General features: G+C 45.1%; 1 protein-coding gene across 1 annotated transcript in view; it reads left to right on the top strand.

The window, feature by feature from the left end:
- PLXDC1 (plexin domain containing 1) overlaps window positions 1-19,199 on the top strand; it is a 264,724-nt gene that overhangs the window by 190,895 nt on the left and 54,630 nt on the right. The window contains exons 8-9 of the mRNA XM_069634701.1: window positions 11,912-12,007; window positions 15,983-16,064. Of these exons, the coding sequence (XP_069490802.1) occupies window positions 11,912-12,007; window positions 15,983-16,064 (178 nt within the window). The remainder of the gene's footprint in view (window positions 1-11,911; window positions 12,008-15,982; window positions 16,065-19,199) is intronic.

The raw sequence follows: 19,199 nt of genomic DNA, 5'->3' as shown, positions 1-19,199 counted from the left end.
TCGGCAAAATGGCCAAAGGAGGTGGCATGATTGGAAAACCGGGTAAACGATTGAGCAAGAAGATTAGAGCTGGAATGGAAGGTAACAGGCATGGAAAAAAAGTACTGCATCAGTGAAATGAGGTGGCACGCCGTGTCAAGTAGGTGATAAGACAGTGGAAGGGACAATAGACAATGAAAGAGGGAAAAAGATTGTAGAAGACGGTCACAGATGTTTAAAAGAGGGGATACATTTTGAAAGTGGGTGAATGAATTAATGTATCTTTTATAACACACTTAATACCGGAGACCAGTCTCTAAGCGCGAGACATGGATTCAGACCAGCGTTGATCTGCGTTGTCTTGCTTCCAAGGCAAGCACGTTGCCCCTGAGCTCTCCTCCTGGCCCTGGAATGGTAGGAAAAAAAAGGTGGCGGGAGGGAAAGGTAGGTAGTACATGGGAATGAGATAATGATAAAAAAGGGATGGAAGGAGGCAATAGATGGAGAAAGTAGGAGGTGGAGACCGAGGTGATTTCCTGGAGGAAGGAGGTGAATGAATGGGGGTTCCCATAACTCAGGTGAGCTTTCTAGTTCCCTGTCTTTCAACTGAAAGCATGACAGGCGGCCTGAAATATATTCCATTCAAGTGGCTGAGAAAAAACGAATGTTTTTACAAAGCGCAAGGAACCCACCTGCATTTCATGGAGTTAAATGCACAGTAAAAACGATGTTTTTTTTAAATACACAAAAACAATACTTTTAAAATAATAATTTAGCATTTATATAGCGCTACGAACCCTCGGGTATCGGAGCACTGCTTATTGGTGCTCATTTATCGACTTCGGAAGGATGAAAGGCTGACTTTGGCCCTTCTGGGATTCGAACCTGCGGTCAGCAGGTTCTGCACAAATGCCAAAGCAAGCGCTCTACTCGCTGTGCTATGGGACCAGACCGGCTATTTATTATTTAGGTCTGATTTGGTTAGCTAAGTCAACTGTACACCGTGTGGGTAATACAAATAAACATAAATTATGAAATTATTTCAATTAAAATATCTTTTCCAACATATATTTTATCGTCAATTAATCTTGTCTTACATAAATGAGATAAAGGTATCCAATAAAAACACAATGTAACAATGTATATATGAAATTCCAGAGAAAATACAATGGAGTAGATGGCAACATAAACTTTCCTGAAATGCAATATTGCCAAATTGTAGCTGTTCGTATTGTTTCACTATTGCGTACAAATCTCCCAAGTCATTTTATATAATGTAAGTCAGTGCAAGACATTGTTTCTAAAGTCATAATAGAATCACCGCTTCTATAGGTTCTTTAAACCATCGCAATTGACTTTTAGGCCATAGGATTAAATATTTGGCAGTTTGCAGAAACACAGCCATTTGCATTGCAAACTCTGTGTATGTTTTCTTACTAAGCAAATAGTTTGCATGTGGTTTCAGGCCCATCTCTGCGCCCTCGTCTCTTATTGTCTCTTGCAGATCCTATAATTTAGGGACCAAACAAAAGACAGATTCCTGTAATAAAATGATATCAAAATATTGAAATGTATCATATCCATCCATCCTGTTTGTGTAATGTGTGTGTCCTCTGGTGTTCCATGAGAGAAGTCTTAAGTTAGTGGACTCAGTTCTAGGAAGGACGTATATTGTGATTGTGTTGATGGAGCTGAAGGGAGCCATCCCCCTGATCGGGGCGACTCATTTAGTATCATATCCATCCATCCTGTTTGTGTAATGTGTGTGTCCTCTGGTGTTCCATGAGAGAAGTCTTAAATTAGTGGACTCAGTTCTAGGAAGGACGTATATTGTGATTGTGTTGATGGAGCTGAAGGGAGCCATCCCCATGATCGGGGCGACTCATTTAGTATCATATCCATCCATCCTGTTTGTGTAATGTGTGTGTCCTCTGGTGTTCCATGAGAGAAGTCTCAAGTTAGTGGACTCAGTTCTAGGAAGGACGTATATTGTGATTGTGTTGATGGAGCTGAAGGGAGCCATCCCCCTGATCGGGGCGACTCATTTAGTATCATATCCATCCATCCTGTTTGTGTAATGTGTGTGTCCTCTGGTGTTCCATGAGAGAAGTCTCAAGTTAGTGGACTCAGTTCTAGGAAGGACGTATATTGTGATTGTGTTGATGGAGCTGCAGGGAGCCATCCCCCTGATCGGGGGGCGACTCATTTAGTATCATATCCATCCATCCTGTTCGTGTAATGTGTGTGTCCTCTGGTGTTCCATGAGAGAAGTCTCAAGTTAGTGGACTCAGTTCTAGGAAGGACGTATATTGTGATTGTGTTGATGGAGCTGAAGGGAGCCATCCCCCTGATCGGGGCGACTCATTTAGTATCATATCCATCCATCCTGTTCGTGTAATGTGTGTGTCCTCTGGTGTTCCATGAGAGAAGTCTCAAGTTAGTGGACTCAGTTCTAGGAAGGACGTATATTGTGATTGTGTTGATGGAGCTGAAGGGAGCCATCCCCCTGATCGGGGGGCGACTCATTTAGTATCATATCCATCCATCCTGTTCGTGTAATGTGTGTGTCCTCTGGTGTTCCATGAGAGAAGTCTTAAGTTAGTGGACTCAGTTCTAGGAAGGACGTATATTGTGATTGTGTTGATGGAGCTGAAGGGAGCCATCCCCCTGATCGGGGCGACTCATTTAGTATCATATCCATCCATCCTGTTTGTGTAATGTGTGTGTCCTCTGGTGTTCCATGAGAGAAGTCTTAAGTTAGTGGACTCAGTTCTAGGAAGGACGTATATTGTGATTGTGTTGATGGAGCTGAAGGGAGCCATCCCCATGATCGGGGCGACTCATTTAGTATCATATCCATCCATCCTGTTTGTGTAATGTGTGTGTCCTCTGGTGTTCCATGAGAGAAGTCTCAAGTTAGTGGACTCAGTTCTAGGAAGGACGTATATTGTGATTGTGTTGATGGAGCTGAAGGGAGCCATCCCCATGATCGGGGCGACTCATTTAGTATCATATCCATCCATCCTGTTTGTGTAATGTGTGTGTCCTCTGGTGTTCCATGAGAGAAGTCTCAAGTTAGTGGACTCAGTTCTAGGAAGGACGTATATTGTGATTGTGTTGATGGAGCTGAAGGGAGCCATCCCCATGATCGGGGCGACTCATTTAGTATCATATCCATCCATCCTGTTTGTGTAATGTGTGTGTCCTCTGGTGTTCCATGAGAGAAGTCTCAAGTTAGTGGACTCAGTTCTAGGAAGGACGTATATTGTGATTGTGTTGATGGAGCTGAAGGGAGCCATCCCCCTGATCGGGGGGCGACTCATTTAGTATCATATCCATCCATCCTGTTTGTGTAATGTGTGTGTCCTCTGGTGTTCCATGAGAGAAGTCTTAAGTTAGTGGACTCAGTTCTAGGAAGGGCGTATATTGTGATTGTGTTGATGGAGCTGAAGGGAGCCATCCCCCTGATCGGGGGGCGACTCATTTAGTATCATATCCATCCATCCTGTTTGTGTAATGTGTGTGTCCTCTGGTGTTCCATGAGAGAAGTCTTAAGTTAGTGGACTCAGTTCTAGGAAGGGCGTATATTGTGATTGTGTTGATGGAGCTGCAGGGAGCCATCCCCCTGATCGGGGGGCGACTCATTTAGTGTATCATGCTCCATCGAGGTCTTCCATAAGAATATCTGTCACCCAGACGTTGTTCTCGCTATCTCGATTTGGTCAAATGTCTGCCAATTCTCTGCACGGTTCTATGTTCATTCATCAACATGTTTTTTTTTAAAATTGATTTTTTGCTGAAATCGTTTTTCAAAAAACTCCTCAAAATGTTTATTTTTATTTTTGGGGTGTTCACCCCAACACCCTTCCAACATTAATTATACACGATTTCCGACCTCACCCCCACCGCCCACCTCTTGTATACACTTACCCACAACCCCCTATTTTGTTCAATGAGTTGTATCAAAAAGAAATTTCTGCAAAAAACCCATCAAAAAAACACTGTCGATAAATGAACATTGTGCCCTCTGCACAATAAGGAGGAAGGTTTTCTATGTATTTATATATTTCATACCCCATCTTTGTGAAACTGATTGCATTGCCTAGTTATAATTTGACTATGTGAGGGAATACATAATGCAGACAAGAGGCAAAGTCTCCACAGTCCAAAAGAAATTCTGTGTAGTCTATGCCTTTTGATGTAATCACTCTTAGTGGTGGAAAGAATTCCAGCATAGTCAAAACCTTGGATCTATTCAATGTGCACGTGTATCAGTCGCAAACAAATCAACAATCCTGAAAGAAACAGAGGCTGCACATTTGTTAGTAGTTGCTGTATCCTTCTGTATCATGGATCTTGCTTTAGCCGGTGGTTACCAGATTCATGCAGGCTGTCTATTTCTCATGTTTTTGATGTAATGGAGATGTCGTCCATTTCAATATTTACCACATTAGCATCAACGTTAACAGTCATTTCTTTTGGAATGGTTCTCGATTCAGTTGGCTGTGTTTTTATGCACTCTCTTTCCTGATTTCAGATTTGTTCTTGCAAGGAGCTGCCACGGCTGCTAGCTAGTTCCTATCGATTCACATCTCATTCTATGAGTGTGTAGTTGTTTCAATCAGTGAACTTAACAGGAGCATATTCTTTTCCTTTTTCCAATGATTTCCTAGTTCTTTCCACTTTTTAGTATTTTGTTTTGAATTTGTTACTATACTTTTAGGGGGAGGTTTGTCTGTTTGGGCTTCATTCATTGAACTTTGTTTGTATAACATTTAAATTATGTACGGTGTTGACTTCGGACGCATCCTCCATAATTGCCAATTGGGGTGTACTGCACTTTAGACAATTGCAGTTGAATTGCAATATAAGTGTATTTCTTGATGTCACATTTGCTGTTTTTAACATAGCATTTTGTACTTTTTTTTTCGTAGCAATGTGTTTGGATGATAGAACTGCAGGAATAGTCATTTGCGCAGCCCTGTGATTGATTATGCAACCTACGTCTTTACAGTTGGAGTTTCCTGAGTCTGTGGCAGTTGTAATTATCCGGAGTAAAGTTTGCCAATATTTTGGTTTACTAACGGTACTTCCAGCGCCACAGGAGCCGTATCCAATTTTCGTACTTATTAATTGTTTAATGCTCTCTAATGAGAAAGCATTTTTTATTACTCAGTCTGCATATCTAGGCAAGTACCAAGCAAAACGTTTGATGTCCTTGCAAAGTGAGACAGCTAGCGAGTTGATGTACTGGCGTTGACTCCATCGTGTTGCTTCTGTCGCCTACGATTCAATAGAAATTGGGATCCGTCGTTAAGCTGTATGGAAGCCTCGAATGCTCTGGTCAAGCGCCCTCCAGATTGCTTTCTCCCTTTGGTCTTTCTAGGTTCTTTTCACTCTGCAATTTATAGCAAAGTTCAAATAAAGAGAAGACTACCAACAGTATCTGAAGCATTGGTTATAGTTCATTTGTTAACTTCAGCTTCTGGTTGTGGTCCAATTGAAGTAAAATATTATGTAATGTTTGCGTGTGCTTTCTTGGGAGAATGCACTGGGGCCGGAACTCTAAACCGGGTACACAAGTAGTCCGATCGTAAGTCTCCATGTAGGTTGTGCTACGCAAACTGTGAGGCATGTTTAATTGTTGTGAGGCAATAGAATATATGAAAACCGGTGTGATTGTAACAATGATATAGGTCTAGCTGACAGACTCACCAAATAGCCTGGTTGAAATTCGGTGGCAGTTGTGGTGATTATCTTACTGCAGCGGCAACTGCAGATTGCCAACCGCTAATCTTGGGCACCTCACTTTGCGTGTTTACTTCGCATGCCATAGGCTCTTTTATAAGGATACACTCACTGGATAGCCGACACAAGGAAGTCACAAATTGGATACAGGGAAGAGAGTTAGGTGCGGTCGACTGCCATGCTTTGTCCCCGCACATCGTGCCTATAACTAAACTAAACTGAGGCAGGGTGCGGTGGGGTCTTTGGGTTTGTTAACAGTCTCAGGGGCGTTTCAAGCTTAGTCCAAGGATGTAAAGAGCCGAGTCTGACTGTCTGTCTTCTTCTTGCTGATAGATTTTAGCAATCAGCTGTGATTTTTGGATACCGAGGCTTGACCCTCATTACTCCATCTTCTCGGGTTGAGTATATAGTCATGGGTTGGGATTCTTGTTGGTCTTTCTGGACTTGTCACAGTAGGGCTGGTTTCACAGGGTCTTCGCTGTGATGGGCCGCGGGTAGTGGTCAAAAGGGTTTTCAGTGAATCTTCTGATCAGCAGGTTCGGGTTCTGATCCCGAGGCTGTGTCTTTGCATCCCCGGACCTTTAAGGGTCGCTCTGGGTGCGGAGCCGGTTCTGGCCTGCCCACGGGCATGCCCCTTCCACCTCCCTACGGGAGAGTCGAGGGGATTGATTGGGGGGGGGCAGCCGGGCTGTCCCTCTAGTGGCTCCCTGTGGGGGCTGGCCATCCACTGAACTAATGCCTCTACGAAATGCCTGCTCCTTTCTGCAAGTCTTGCGACTGAGCACTTGTGACTTGCCTCCATAAGCTTGGTCTACCGGCCTTGGCTGCGTAACCAGGTTAAAATGAACATGTAGCAAGGTTGCTGAAACAAAATGGTTCTTTTGAGCTGCACTTCGAGGCCTTGTTTGAGCTCTTTCTCTTCCCAGCCATTGTACTGCGTTGTAATGGGTTGCAGGTAAAGAGGCATACAGCCCTGTTTCTTGAAGGGGACAATCTGCGTGCTCTGGGTAAGCAGGGTTAAATCAGAGCTCGGCTGCTGGAGCAGTTGTTCTCTCACTTTTTGTAATCCCTCTGCAGCACCAGCCAGCATCTCTTTCCCAGTTTGATTTCACGTGGGTTAGTGGGATAAGTCGTTTAGCGGGAAGAGCGGAAAGAAACGCCTCTTACTGTGAACATATCAAGCATGGCCATAGAGTGTGCATGAACACACTAAGCATACAGTGGCAGCTGGTGAATTCTTTAAGTGGAGGGGCGTAAATATTTCTCTCAAATATGCCATAGCGACCGAGCGTAGCGAGGGAGCCCAAACAAATGAAGAAGGGTACGGAGGATCGCAACGTTTTTTTAAATAATGGGTTAAAATAGTACATTTTAGAGCACACTTTTAAAAAAAAATGGTGTAAAAAGTCAAACAGTTTTCAATTGGTTTTGTAGGGTAACTCATGATCCAATAGATGCAAGTTACCAACAGTGCACAGGAGCATTTTCCAACACATTTTCATGATGACTTTTCCCACAATGTGTGCCAGTATAAAACATTTTCAAACTGGCTGTTCTCATACATTTCCATGATGACTGCACCATTATGCCCTAAGGTTCCCATATAAGAACATACTCATGATTGCTTTGCGCATAATGCCAGTAATGACAGTATAAGAAAAATTATCCATGTTGGTTCTGCCAATATATGGCAGTATGCCCACATCAGAACATGCTGCAGTTGGCTTTACTATTAAAAATGCATCCCAATGTATGAAAATATGTTCCAACTGGCTGCCTCAAAATGACAGTCTAGCTACATAATAACACTTATCCTGCTTGATTTACCAAAGATGCCCAATACTAAGTTTCATACCACAGTAAGACTAATACCCCTGATAATGCTTGCTTTATCAAAGATTCCCAATACAAAATGGCATACAACAAAAATAAAAAAGGCCTGACTGGCTACATTAAAATGCAGTATAGCTACACTTACTGATAACACAAGTATACACGCATCCATACACATATTTAAATAAGAAATAAAAACCTACCTTCTGCCCCTGTCTTGAAGTTTCCTCCCCATCGCTCCAGCTCCTGCATACATGAACAGAAATCAGGAAGCAAGAGCTTTCTGGTTCCTGCACATGCGCACGGGTGCCTGAGCGTGGGTGAGAAACCCCCCAATCAAGCCTGCTCTGCCTCTATGTGCGAGAAGGCGTAGGAGCGTCCCCTTAAACATACAGACATGCAGTTCCCCAGCCAGAATTTCCAATGAACTATGCAACGCTGGGAAAGCAAAATGCCCCCAGCTTTGCATGGCTCATTGAGCATGCACGGCTGGGGAACTAAACCGTCAAAGGGAAACACGGTTTCCCTTTGATAGTTCAGCCAGCCCAGGAGCACTCCCCCATCTGTAAAAAGTAGCTGAGAGAGTGCCCAGTGTGACACTGGGCTGGCCCCTTGGCTCCTCCATAATGGGTGAGGGAGCCGGTGGTTCGACGCCCCCTCGCCCTTTATGGACGAGCCGCCACTGCTAAGTAATCAGCTTGTGCAGTTTGGCTTCCATACAAATACCCTATCAACTCTTTCTCTTCTGAATGTTGAATCCCACTGCTGTGATGGCGTGGCATAAGAATATGCATGCCTTAATCAGCTGCCATAACATCACAGCATTGGAATAACATTTTCTCAGCCTTGTATTTTTAGTTTGGCTCATTGGAGTGCAGTTAGGCAGAGAGAGCATATAAGGAGGGACACAAAGCTTGTAGGTATTGTTTGGTTATTTATCTACCCATTGACTGCCTATGGCCATGGTAATCCCTAAGGTCAGTCCCACACAGTTCCTGCCTGTCCCCGCCCAACACACCTCCTAGTGGGATCTCTTTGAGCTTGCTTTAATCAACCCTTACCATCAAACGTTTCCCTCGAAGTACCTGCCAGTGTTTTTTCAAAGCAGTCTTTAGAGAGTTAATTACTTAATTGGAGCTGTCAACCAACTATTGGTGTAATAAAAATGTCTTAAGCAGGTCTGCCTTTAGCCACTCGATATATAAACCCTGTGTGTGTCCTTCACTGAAGTCCTGTTCAAAACAAACAATGGCAAAGCCAAAGGTTTGGGATTGTATATAAGAATTAAGCATTTACTAAGAACTGCTATTAGATGCCCATGTTTCACCTGCTGCCATCAACTGCCAGTTAATACCACTACGGCTGTGCCTGGCAAGTGCCTTACCAATGCTTACACAAAAGCCCAAACTGTTGGCATTGTCAATGCTTGGTTTCTTTGCCAAGACCTTCTGCTTTCTACTCTGTTTTAGCATGTCTTTTTGGTTTAATATCGCACATAAAAAAGCTGTCTTTTGTGTTAGCAATAGTTCATTTTTAATTGTATTTTTCACTTCACAGTCTGTTTATAAAACAAACTAATGTTTCAAAAAGTGTCAATTGCAAAAGTTGCCCTCGAAGTGTGAGACACCCGAATGTGTGACTTCTAAAGGTCGACCATCCCAAAGGTCGACCAATTAAAATGTAGCTAATAGTTAAAAGGAAACCATTACAATAGATAGAGACTGGGGTTAGGGTCTAGTGGGTGCGGTTAGAGTTTGTGGTTACTGGATGGAGTTGCAGGGTTGAAGTAAGGGTTAGTTAGAGGTTGGACTTCAGGGTTGGAGGCTAGACACTAGGGTAAGGGGTTGGTTTAGATGCTGGGAATGGAGGATTGGGTTACAAGATGGCATAGTAGCCAGGGAGGATGCGCGGTAAACAGAGGAAAGAATAAAGTGGAAATAAAACGAGGGGTCTACGATAGAGGGGATCCTCCCATTAAAAAAAAACATGAAACTTTGATAAGGGTCAGTTTTCATAAGCCAAATAGAAAGCCAACTTCAGGAGTAGTCTACTTCCAGCAGCCTCCCAAAGGACAGACTCACAATCACAAGTAAGCCCATGATCACCTAGCTCTGCGTCTTAAGCGTCGACCACCTTCGCTCCTTGGAAGCCGTCTGCCGAAAAGGCTTCTGCATGAGAGTAGGGAGCACCACATTGAGACCCCAAGAAGCATGTGGTCTCCGCCTCAGCGGAAAGAGTCTAGAGTGCCCTTCAAAACAGGGTTTGCCAGCCGGGAAACAGTTTGCAATGTTGCATTGAGGTAAGCGCCGCTTGCCGCCAGATCGGTTCTGCGGAAAGCGGTATACGCAAATGTTTCAGCCAAATGGTGGACGAATGAACGCACGACATTGCTAGTGGCTTCTAGAAGATGTCTTTCATTTCCGAGGAACCAGTGTTAGAAGTGAGTCCAATTACTGGAATACTGGGATCTGGTTAACCCTTTCCTAGCCACCCTGATTTCCACCTTCATCTCCCGCCAAACCCCTAAAAGACTGTAAACTAGATCCTAAGGCACCCGGCTGCTTTGGAGAGCGGCTGGGTGTAGGGGTGTAGCATCACCCCCTATTGGTGATGTAAAAGGTGACATTGACTCGGAAGGGGCCATCGAGGCTGACCCTTCAGTACCATATTATCTTGGCCAATTCTGTGCAATCAGAATGAGCGGGCAGCCTGCTGTTTACTTCAGCTTTTGCAAGGACCTTGAAACATGAGGTTTTCCTGTGTACAGACTAGACACGCCAGAGTCCTGTCTACTAGTATATTTCTAGATGGTGCGCGGTGGTGACACATGAGTGCATTGTGTGTCTATCTAGATGGGAGAAGCCAAGATCAATGAGCTCCCAACGATGGAATACTGTGAAATATGCTGGTCTGGAGGGAGTGGGCATATGCTATAGTGGGTACAGAGCTTACAGAGTTCTACATGGCTCCGGGTGGTTAATGTGGTCTAAAGGGGATACTAGCAGTGGTTAGGCTGCACTCTGCATGGGGATTCATTTATGTCATGTAAGGTGCTCAGAGATTGGGAAGGTGACAAGATGAGTTGGGAGAGAGAGTGCCCAATTTTGTTGGCATTGATCAGGAAGGCCGCCGGGTTCTTGGTGGCGGTTCTGGAGGGTCTTGAAAATTCCAGTGTCTGTAGTTGGTGGGATAGTACGAACAGTGATGTTACAATGGAAGAGAGGAGTTCAACTCCTTCTTTCAAAGTTGAACTGGCATGGCTGAGAAAGAATGAACAGCTTGTGGTAGTTTCTCTGTTACAGTCATGCCAGGAAACAGAAGTGGAAGTGGTATGGCTGAGAAAGAATGAACAGCTTGTGGTAGTTTCTCTGTTACAGTCATTGTGGGCCCAGGAAACAGAAGTGGAAGTGGCATGGCTGAGAAAGAATGAACAGCTTGTGGTAGTTTCTCTGTTACAGTCATCGTGGGCCCAGGAAACAGAAGTGGAAGTGGCATGGCTGAGAAAGAATGAACAGCTTGTGGCAGTTTCTCTGTTACAGTCATCGTGGGCCCAGGGGGTGGAAGTGGCTTGGCTGTGAATGACCAGTTTGTGGCAGTGTCAGTGTTACAGTCATCGTGGGCCCAGGAAGTGGAAGTGGCATGGTTGAGAAAGAACATGTTGTGTCAGTGTCTGTGTTACAGTCATCCTGGGCCCAGGAAGTGGACGTGGCATGGCTGAGAATGAACAGTTTGTGGCAGTGTCGGTGTTACAGTCATTGTGGGCCCAGGAAGTGGAAGTGGCATGGCTAAGAATGCACAGCTTGTGGCAGTTTATGTGTTACAGTCATCCTGGGCCCAGTCTAGTCCTTCTTATGGGAGTGTTGTTGATGTCCTGAGCCTGTTTATGGAGAATGCATCGCTGAAACTGACCTGATTGAGTCCAGCCTCGAGAATGCTCTTATGTGAAACATTGTGCTTAGGTGGGTCTTAGACGCTGGGCGAGACTATAGATAGAAGTGCTGCAGAGACATGGAGGCTGAACTCTTCACAGCTCTGTCCTAGTCAGTGTGGTGTGATGAGGAGCACTAGCAGGCATGTGGCTGCATTGTGTGCGGCGAGCAGCGTGTGCTGTGTTCAATGAGAAGAAGAAAAAGGTTGGAAGATTTTTGAGGAGGGATTCCTGCAGTCCGTGGTTTAGTTTGGGCATATTCCAGCTAAAAATGGGAATCATAAAATGAGTTTGGAGATTGCGTTTTCTGTGTAACGTGAACGATGGGTCAATATTGCAGATTTTCTGATGTATAGATATGGCGGGGGTCTTATAAACGGTGGACTGTGTATGTTAGCCAGACATGCTTTCTCTGTCCCACAGAGACACACAGAAGAACCATCTATGAGTACCATCGCGTGGAGCTGGACACCAGCAAGATCACCAGTTCCTCTGCCGTGGAATTCACCCCACTGCCCAGTAAGTAACCACACAGCAACCGCTGAATGCTGATCCCTGCACACCAAAGCTGTGCATAGCCCCTTTGCCACCTGCTGCAAACCCCAGGTGTGCCTGATCTGCACCGGTCACCTCTGTCCTCTAGACATTCCCTGCTATCAGTAATCATCTGTGTAAATAAATATATATATATATATATATATATATATATATATATATATATATATGTGTGCGTGTGACAGAGAGAGAGAGAGAGATGCATTGCTCAGTGGCCCTGAACTCTAGAGGTGAACTTCCTTATTTGTAAATAAATAAATACGTAAAATAAATAAGTGCTGGCACCTGGGTGGCACTAAGGCATGTGTGCCTTGCTGCCTGAAACTGCCTATTCTACTCCCCCATTTCAGGCAGAAGGGTTTTCCATGTATTTTTATCCCCCCCACCCCCACCACTTAACATTGATATTTGCTAAACATACTGCAATGCTATAATGCCAAGGATGTCAAGACTATACCACACTGATGATCACTAGTGAGAACTACCTACCAGAAACCTTTCTGAATCATGTATCTGTCACATTCTTTGCAGAGTCTGCCATCTGGTGGGTGGTCCAGAGTAGTACAAGTTGTTTATTACCTCTAAGTAAAAAAAAGTAGGCTTTAACAATACTACCCCTAACCAGCGTAGAGAGGTCCCCATAATGCTCCACCGAGTTGACGCCTTCAGATCGTCTTTTTTCCTGGCTGTTATACATCATGAGGCCTTGTACTTGCTCTTTCATTGTAGTGATCAATGTAAGCACTGTACCACAAAAAAATCTAAACAATGCAAACCAAATACACTTTAAAAAAGTTAGACAGCCTATGAGAACATATATATTTACAAATACAGCACTTTCCGTCCTGTACCCCACAGAGGGAAGGCGCAAATGATTTTAAACAGCTACAAGTTCAAGAGAGACTATTAATGCGAAGCCCCATTTGTCTTCTGGAGCTTGTGAATCTGTGTAGATTCGCATGCTAGGCATGGATTTATTTATTTTAATCAGTATCGTGCACTACAGCCCAAAGGCATCGAGCAAGCAGTGCTGGCCTCTGGCGGTGGTGCGCACTCGGTACAGTTGTATATCCATGCCAGAGAACTGCTTGGCCCGCCCATGCGTCTGCACTTATTTGTCGATCTGTATAGTAGTGTTTTGTGAAAGACTGAAAGAGTGAATTGAACTCCAAGTTGCCACTCTACATATTATATTTAGGCCGGCATTTCCTAGAAATACAAGTGTTGCCCATGTGGCGTGTGTTGAATGTGCCCTGAATGTAGTGGGCATTTGTCTGTGCGAGTGCGTGGCACTGTTGGGTATCCATCATGCAATGCTCGCTTCGCAAATGGGACACCCGTCCTGTCTTGTTGCAAACAAAATAAACAACGGGTAGATTTTTCATATTTTCTGTTTGATTGGTGTAGAACTTCACGTTGCACATCTCCTGTAGGTGTGCCCTCCCTCCCCTCGCCCCAATGCTTTGTTTTGGGGGTTTGGGAGAAAAGCTGGTAATTCCATTGACTCGCTGACATGGAATTTAGCAATTAAGTTAGCTGAGGAGAATGGTTGAGAGTGAAACACCATGTAGTGAATGAACCTAAAGAGCCAGTGAATTGCAAGCAGTGCCTGTCTTTGTGGCCTTACACAAAGACAGGCGCTGCTTGCAATTCACTAGCCCTCCCGCCAGAGGGCACTGTGAGTAGAAAGGTCACTTTGTAAGCGAGCTGCTTAAGGGAGCATATGTGAATTGGTTAATAATGTGGTGGCATGAGGCCTACGCAGATCTTGTGATCGCAGCTTAGTGCTGGGCTTGAGACTGGTAGGGATAGTCTCTTTACCCTTTCCATGAAGCCTTTCACTATTGGGTCCTCCCATCACGTAATCGCGTACGTTGCGAGGTCGCGTATGCAGCCAGTGCTGCTAAATGCCCCTTTACTGATTTGTACACAAATAAATCAGGTATTTCCCCACACTAAAGCAGGTATTTCCCCACACCAGACACTGCGGATTGCCCGGGGTGTGTTGCACCCAATTATGACCCATTTATATTAGCTAAAGTAGCATGTTAACGTGTTTGGTTAGGATGTTCATACGCTGTTGAGGCAGTAGTAAATGGCCACACTCTAGGCCATTTGCAACTGCCAGACTGCCAGATGTAATGTTTGTGGATATAGGTGTCTGGTCTGTTGGTGTGGTTTCGTTAGTGTCGCAAGTCTCCCCCACGTGCTCTCCTGGGCGTCAATGATTACACACCTTGTGCCTGTCTCGACAGAGAAATTGGGATTGAACTTCGGGCAACATATACAAGGAGGCAGACATAGAAGACAATAACATTCATTATTTTTCTACAACCTGGCCCTAACGCCTTTTTCGGGACCAGGCCAGTGCCTGCACAGAAGGTTGTCCCTGCTGCTGTCATTGTGATGCCTTAAAATGCGCTGTGTGCTTTTCCCCTCCTGCGCGCCTTTGGCCGAACCGATGGTGGAAACACAACAATCGCGAAGTAGGGAATGGTTCTATTTATTCATTGTTTTGTCATAAATCAGGGAATGCCCCTTGTACTAATGGTCCATTTTTCAAACATGGATCTGTATTCTCCTGCGTATCCTCCGTGATCATCAGCAGCACCGTACCAAGCAGGGCGCACTATATCCACATTCCACGGCAAAGGTAGGACTGTCTGTCTTCTTCTTGCTGATAGGGTTGAGTGTGTAGTCATGGGTTAGGATTCTTTTTGGTCTGTATGGACTTGTCACAGTAGGGCTGGTCTCACAGGGTCTTTGCTGTGATGGCCCCACGGGTGGTGGTCGAAAGGGTTTGCAGTGGTGGCAGTGAGCCTTCTGATCAGAGTGTTTGGGTTCTGATCCAGTCCTTAGCAGAAGTTCTTACTCAGCTTTGCTAGATGTTCGTCCAACATCTCGATGTTCAGTTCTCTGTGAAGGTCTGCTATCCTTGTGAAGATTGGAGCTCCAGACGATATCCGCAGGGCCTTGTTCTGGACTATCTGAAGACTTTTCCGGTGTCGCTCTTGGCAGGTCATCCATGCTGGGGATGCATACGTCAGGGTAGGTCTGATGATCGCCTTTTAGACGTTGGTAGGAATCCTTTTATATGGAATAACCGGGAAGTGCTCATGGAATAACCGGGAAGTGCTTCAGCACAATGAGTCTTCAATGAATGAACATGCAGCACTCTTGGCAGTCACAGTGTGCACGCGTAGTCAGGCAATGCCATTCTTATTCACAGTGTCACTGTAATATAAAGAAACCATAGCCTGCAGATCATTGAGCACAATCCATCCCAATAGTTACAAATGTCCAGCAGTCGCATGTCCCCTGTCTCAGCAGGCACACTCTCTTTGTCACTGTTTAAAAATGCACTGAAAGTTCCCCAATGTGCAAATGGAGGCCACCCCTCCTGCGGCATCTTCACAGCCAGCGGTGTGTGTGTGTGTGTGTGTGTGTGTGTAGTGGTTGCCTCCCTCCCAGGGCCGCATTCCTCTGCATTGCTAGACATGATTGAGTCCATGCTGGAGTGAAGCTCTGAACCACCCTCACTATCTCCAGTGTCTCCTGAGCCTAGGTCTACGGGACGGAAGCTGCCTCTGCACTCACTGCTTTCCCCCTGCCACCAACACCCACATCACAGAACCCCACCACCAGTCCAGTGCAATTATGCACAGTGTGTGCACCACTGGTAAAATTCCATTCATACAAAAATGAAATGTGTTGCCCATTGCAAATGCCTTGGGCAATTGCACTTGCATCAGTGTGGCGTTGAGATACAGCGGGGTTGGCTGTGGTGGGGACAGATGAGATGAGTCAAGGTGAAATGGAGTGTGGTGAGGAGGGTTAGGTGGTGAGATAATTCCCCAGCCCAACCCTCTTAATCATGTCCCTTTGGTAAACAGAACCTCATGTTCTAAAATGTCCATCTTGTGTTGTTATCTCCTGCAGCTTGCCTACAGCACCAGAGCTGTGATGACTGCGTGACTTCTGAGCTCACATTCAACTGCAGTTGGTGCCATGTCCTCCAAAGGTAACTCGCAGGAATCCATGCCTGCTTTGGCATGTGTGCTGGTGAGCAAAGCTGTGTGCTCCTGGGCAGAGGTGTGTGCTACTCGCCAGAACTTTGTGCAGATGGTGTGCTGATGAGCAGAGACCTGTGCTCGTGAGTAGAGTTCACATTTAACTGCATTTGGTGCCACGTCCTCCTAAGGTAACTCGCGGGAATCCATTTCTGTGTGGTGGGCTGTGTGCTGTCGAGCAAAGCTGTGTGCTCCTGGGTAGAGGTGTGTGCTACTTGCCAGAACGTTGTGCAGATGGTGTGCTGATATGCAGAGACCTGTGCTCGTGAGCAGAGCTCACATTCAACTGCAGTTGGTGCCATGTCCTCCAAAGGTAACTCGCAGGAATCCATTTCTGTGTGGTGGCGTGTGTGCTGGTGAGCAAACCTGAGTGCTCCTTGGCAGAGGTGTGTGCTGCACGCCAGAACTTTGTGCAGATGTTGAGCTGATGAGCAGAGACCTGTGCACGTGAGTAGAGCTCACATTTAACTGCAGTTGGTGCCATGTCCTCCAAAGGTTGCTTGCAGGAATCCATTTCTGTGTGGTGGCATGTGTGCTGGTGAGCAAAGCTGTGTGCTCCTATGCAGATTTGTGTGTTACTCGCCAGAACTTTGTACATATGGTGTGCTGATGAGAGTAGAGCTCATATTTAGCTGCAGTTGGTGTCATGTCCTCCAAAGGTAACTCACTGGAATCCATTTCTATGTGGTGGCGTGTGTGCTGGTGAGCAAAGCTGTGTGCTCCTGGGCAGAGATGTGTGTTACTCGCCAGAACTTTGTGCAGATGGTGTGCTGATGAGCAGAGATCTGTATTCATGAGTAGAGCTCACATTTAACTGCAGTTAGTGTCATGTCCTCCAAAGGTAACTCGCAGGAATCCATTTCCGTGTGGTGGTATGTGTGCTGGTGATCAAAGCTGTGTGCTCCTGGGCAGAAGATGTGCTGATGAGCAGAGACCTGCACTCGTGAGTAGAGCTCACATTTAACTGCATCGAGAGTCGCAGCTTTGTGTTGGTGTGTGTGAGCAGATCTATGTGCTTTTGACATAGTGGTGTGCTAGATCTGAGTTTGTGGCTAGAGGTGTGCATGCCTGTGCGCATGGTCGACAAAACATAGAAAGTGTCCACAACTTGTGGAACACTCACGTCCCCTGCACACCTATTAGACTGCGTAGTCAAGTATTAGTACTAAATAGTCCACATCCTAAAGGTCCTTTAAAAGGAACCAATACGCTTTAGAAGCAAACACTTTTAGTTCCAATTTTTTATCCAAATGTATTAGTTCAAATACTTTAGGGTTTCTTTTTGTGTGCATGGTCGGCCCAAGGAGGCTGGTGTGTAAAGCTGTGTCTAGATGTGTGTGGTTTAGTGAGCAGAGTTGTGTGTTAATGGGTGGAGGAGTGTGTAAGTCAGTCCCTGACAGCATAAAGCGTGCCACACTGCTGGGCAATATCTAGACTCCACAGGTGTACTAAGATGAGCAAGTTATTTACACGACATGTTTCCATTTACAAATGAAAAGGAAGAGATGTGTCCTCTACCCGGGGTCCAGTATATTTCGTCCAAAGTATGGACTCTTTATATGGCAAACTTTCTGCCCCCTTTATAGGCTAGGAGGTGAAAGTTGGGGGTCGCAAGAATGACTAATTCACAAAATCCTTTGCCATCTGCTGGTATCCGGTAATATTATCCCCATATATATGGTCGCCATACATAATGTCGCCGGGAAACGTTTGTGGCAACACTATATATGGGTTCAAGGTGAGCGGGGGTTGCAGGGGTGGCCCCTGCATGTTAAATGTGCTAATGTGCCTGCAAGAAACGGCCAGTTTTTAATGACTGTATTGCCAGGCGACATTTGTGCCGGGACATTATCACATGGAACCCATCTGCTGTGATCCCAACGTACTACTATAGACTGGCGGTACTTTACATGTGAGGTAGTGTAGGTATTTGTATGCCAGGCAGCCCAGTTAGAAGTTGATCTGGTTGCGGGTGGCAGCGGGGGGGGGGGGCGGGAGTTCTCCTTCCACTGGAGAGGTCGGATTTTGGCCTTTTGGGCTGGAGCCAGTTGAGTGCTTACGGTGTAAAACATTGATGAAAAACATTGCAGTCCTTTTTACTTTATTAAATGGTGCACATCCCCCATACGTAGCCATTGCACCTTACGAATAGATGCTTAGAGCAAGATAAAAACACAGAAATAAAATCATGGTGCAAAATCTTTTTTTTTAATGGGAAGAAAAACCCATCGATAAAGAATCGCTTAACATACAGATGATACCTTAGAAGTTGTTCAAACACATAATTTGAACCGTCCTATTTAACAAGTTATAACCCAAAAACATGTATCTGTTTTGTGAAAACATACAGACAATTAGTCAATAATGTCACTGTACAACAAGCTCTCATGAAATAATGTCACAGCCAATTCATTATGAATGTAATTCCTCTAACCCAAGAAAACCACTTCTTCCTTGGGTACACCTTCCCAAAGAAAATAGTTACCTTATTTATGCATACAAAGCCAAAGCACAAGGAATATGAACAACAGGTTTTACACCTCAACATTGAAGTGTGCATTCAATATTCCACCATTTCTGTGCCAACACGTGTTTCACTCGCACTGTCTTCATCTCTATTAAGCCTTTGAGATGTCATGTTCCCTAGACATTTTTGTAATTAGAGAATCAAATCAACCCAAAAAAATGTGTGTGTTCTGCTCTACAAATGCATGCCTTTTTACTTTATTTTAGTGGGCAACATAATTAAAACCTCCTATTCTTATACAGCCAAGGAGATAGAAGAGAGGTGTGGGTAAAGGGCGAGTGCTGTGCCTAAACATAATCCATCTAAGTGTATAGCCGGTCAGATAGCACAGCGAGTAGAGTGCTCACTTTGACATCCGTGCAGAACCTGCTGACGCAGGTTCGAATCCCGGGAGGGACAGACTCAACCTTTCATCCTTCCGAGCTCGATAAATGAGCACCACACACAGTGCGTAATAAGCGGCTCTCAGATGCCTGAGGGTTCATAGCAAATTATTATAAGTGCTCGGAAAACAATATTAACGCTGCAATTATGAAAATTTAAGGTAGCCTCAAAAGAG

This window comes from Ambystoma mexicanum, chromosome 13 (assembly GCF_040938575.1).
Source record: "Ambystoma mexicanum isolate Mex_15411 chromosome 13, UKY_AmexF1_1, whole genome shotgun sequence".
Taxonomy (NCBI): Eukaryota; Metazoa; Chordata; class Amphibia; order Caudata; family Ambystomatidae; genus Ambystoma; species Ambystoma mexicanum.
The sequence above is the reverse complement of the archived record's forward strand: the minus strand, read 5'-3'. Positions and strand labels throughout refer to the sequence as shown.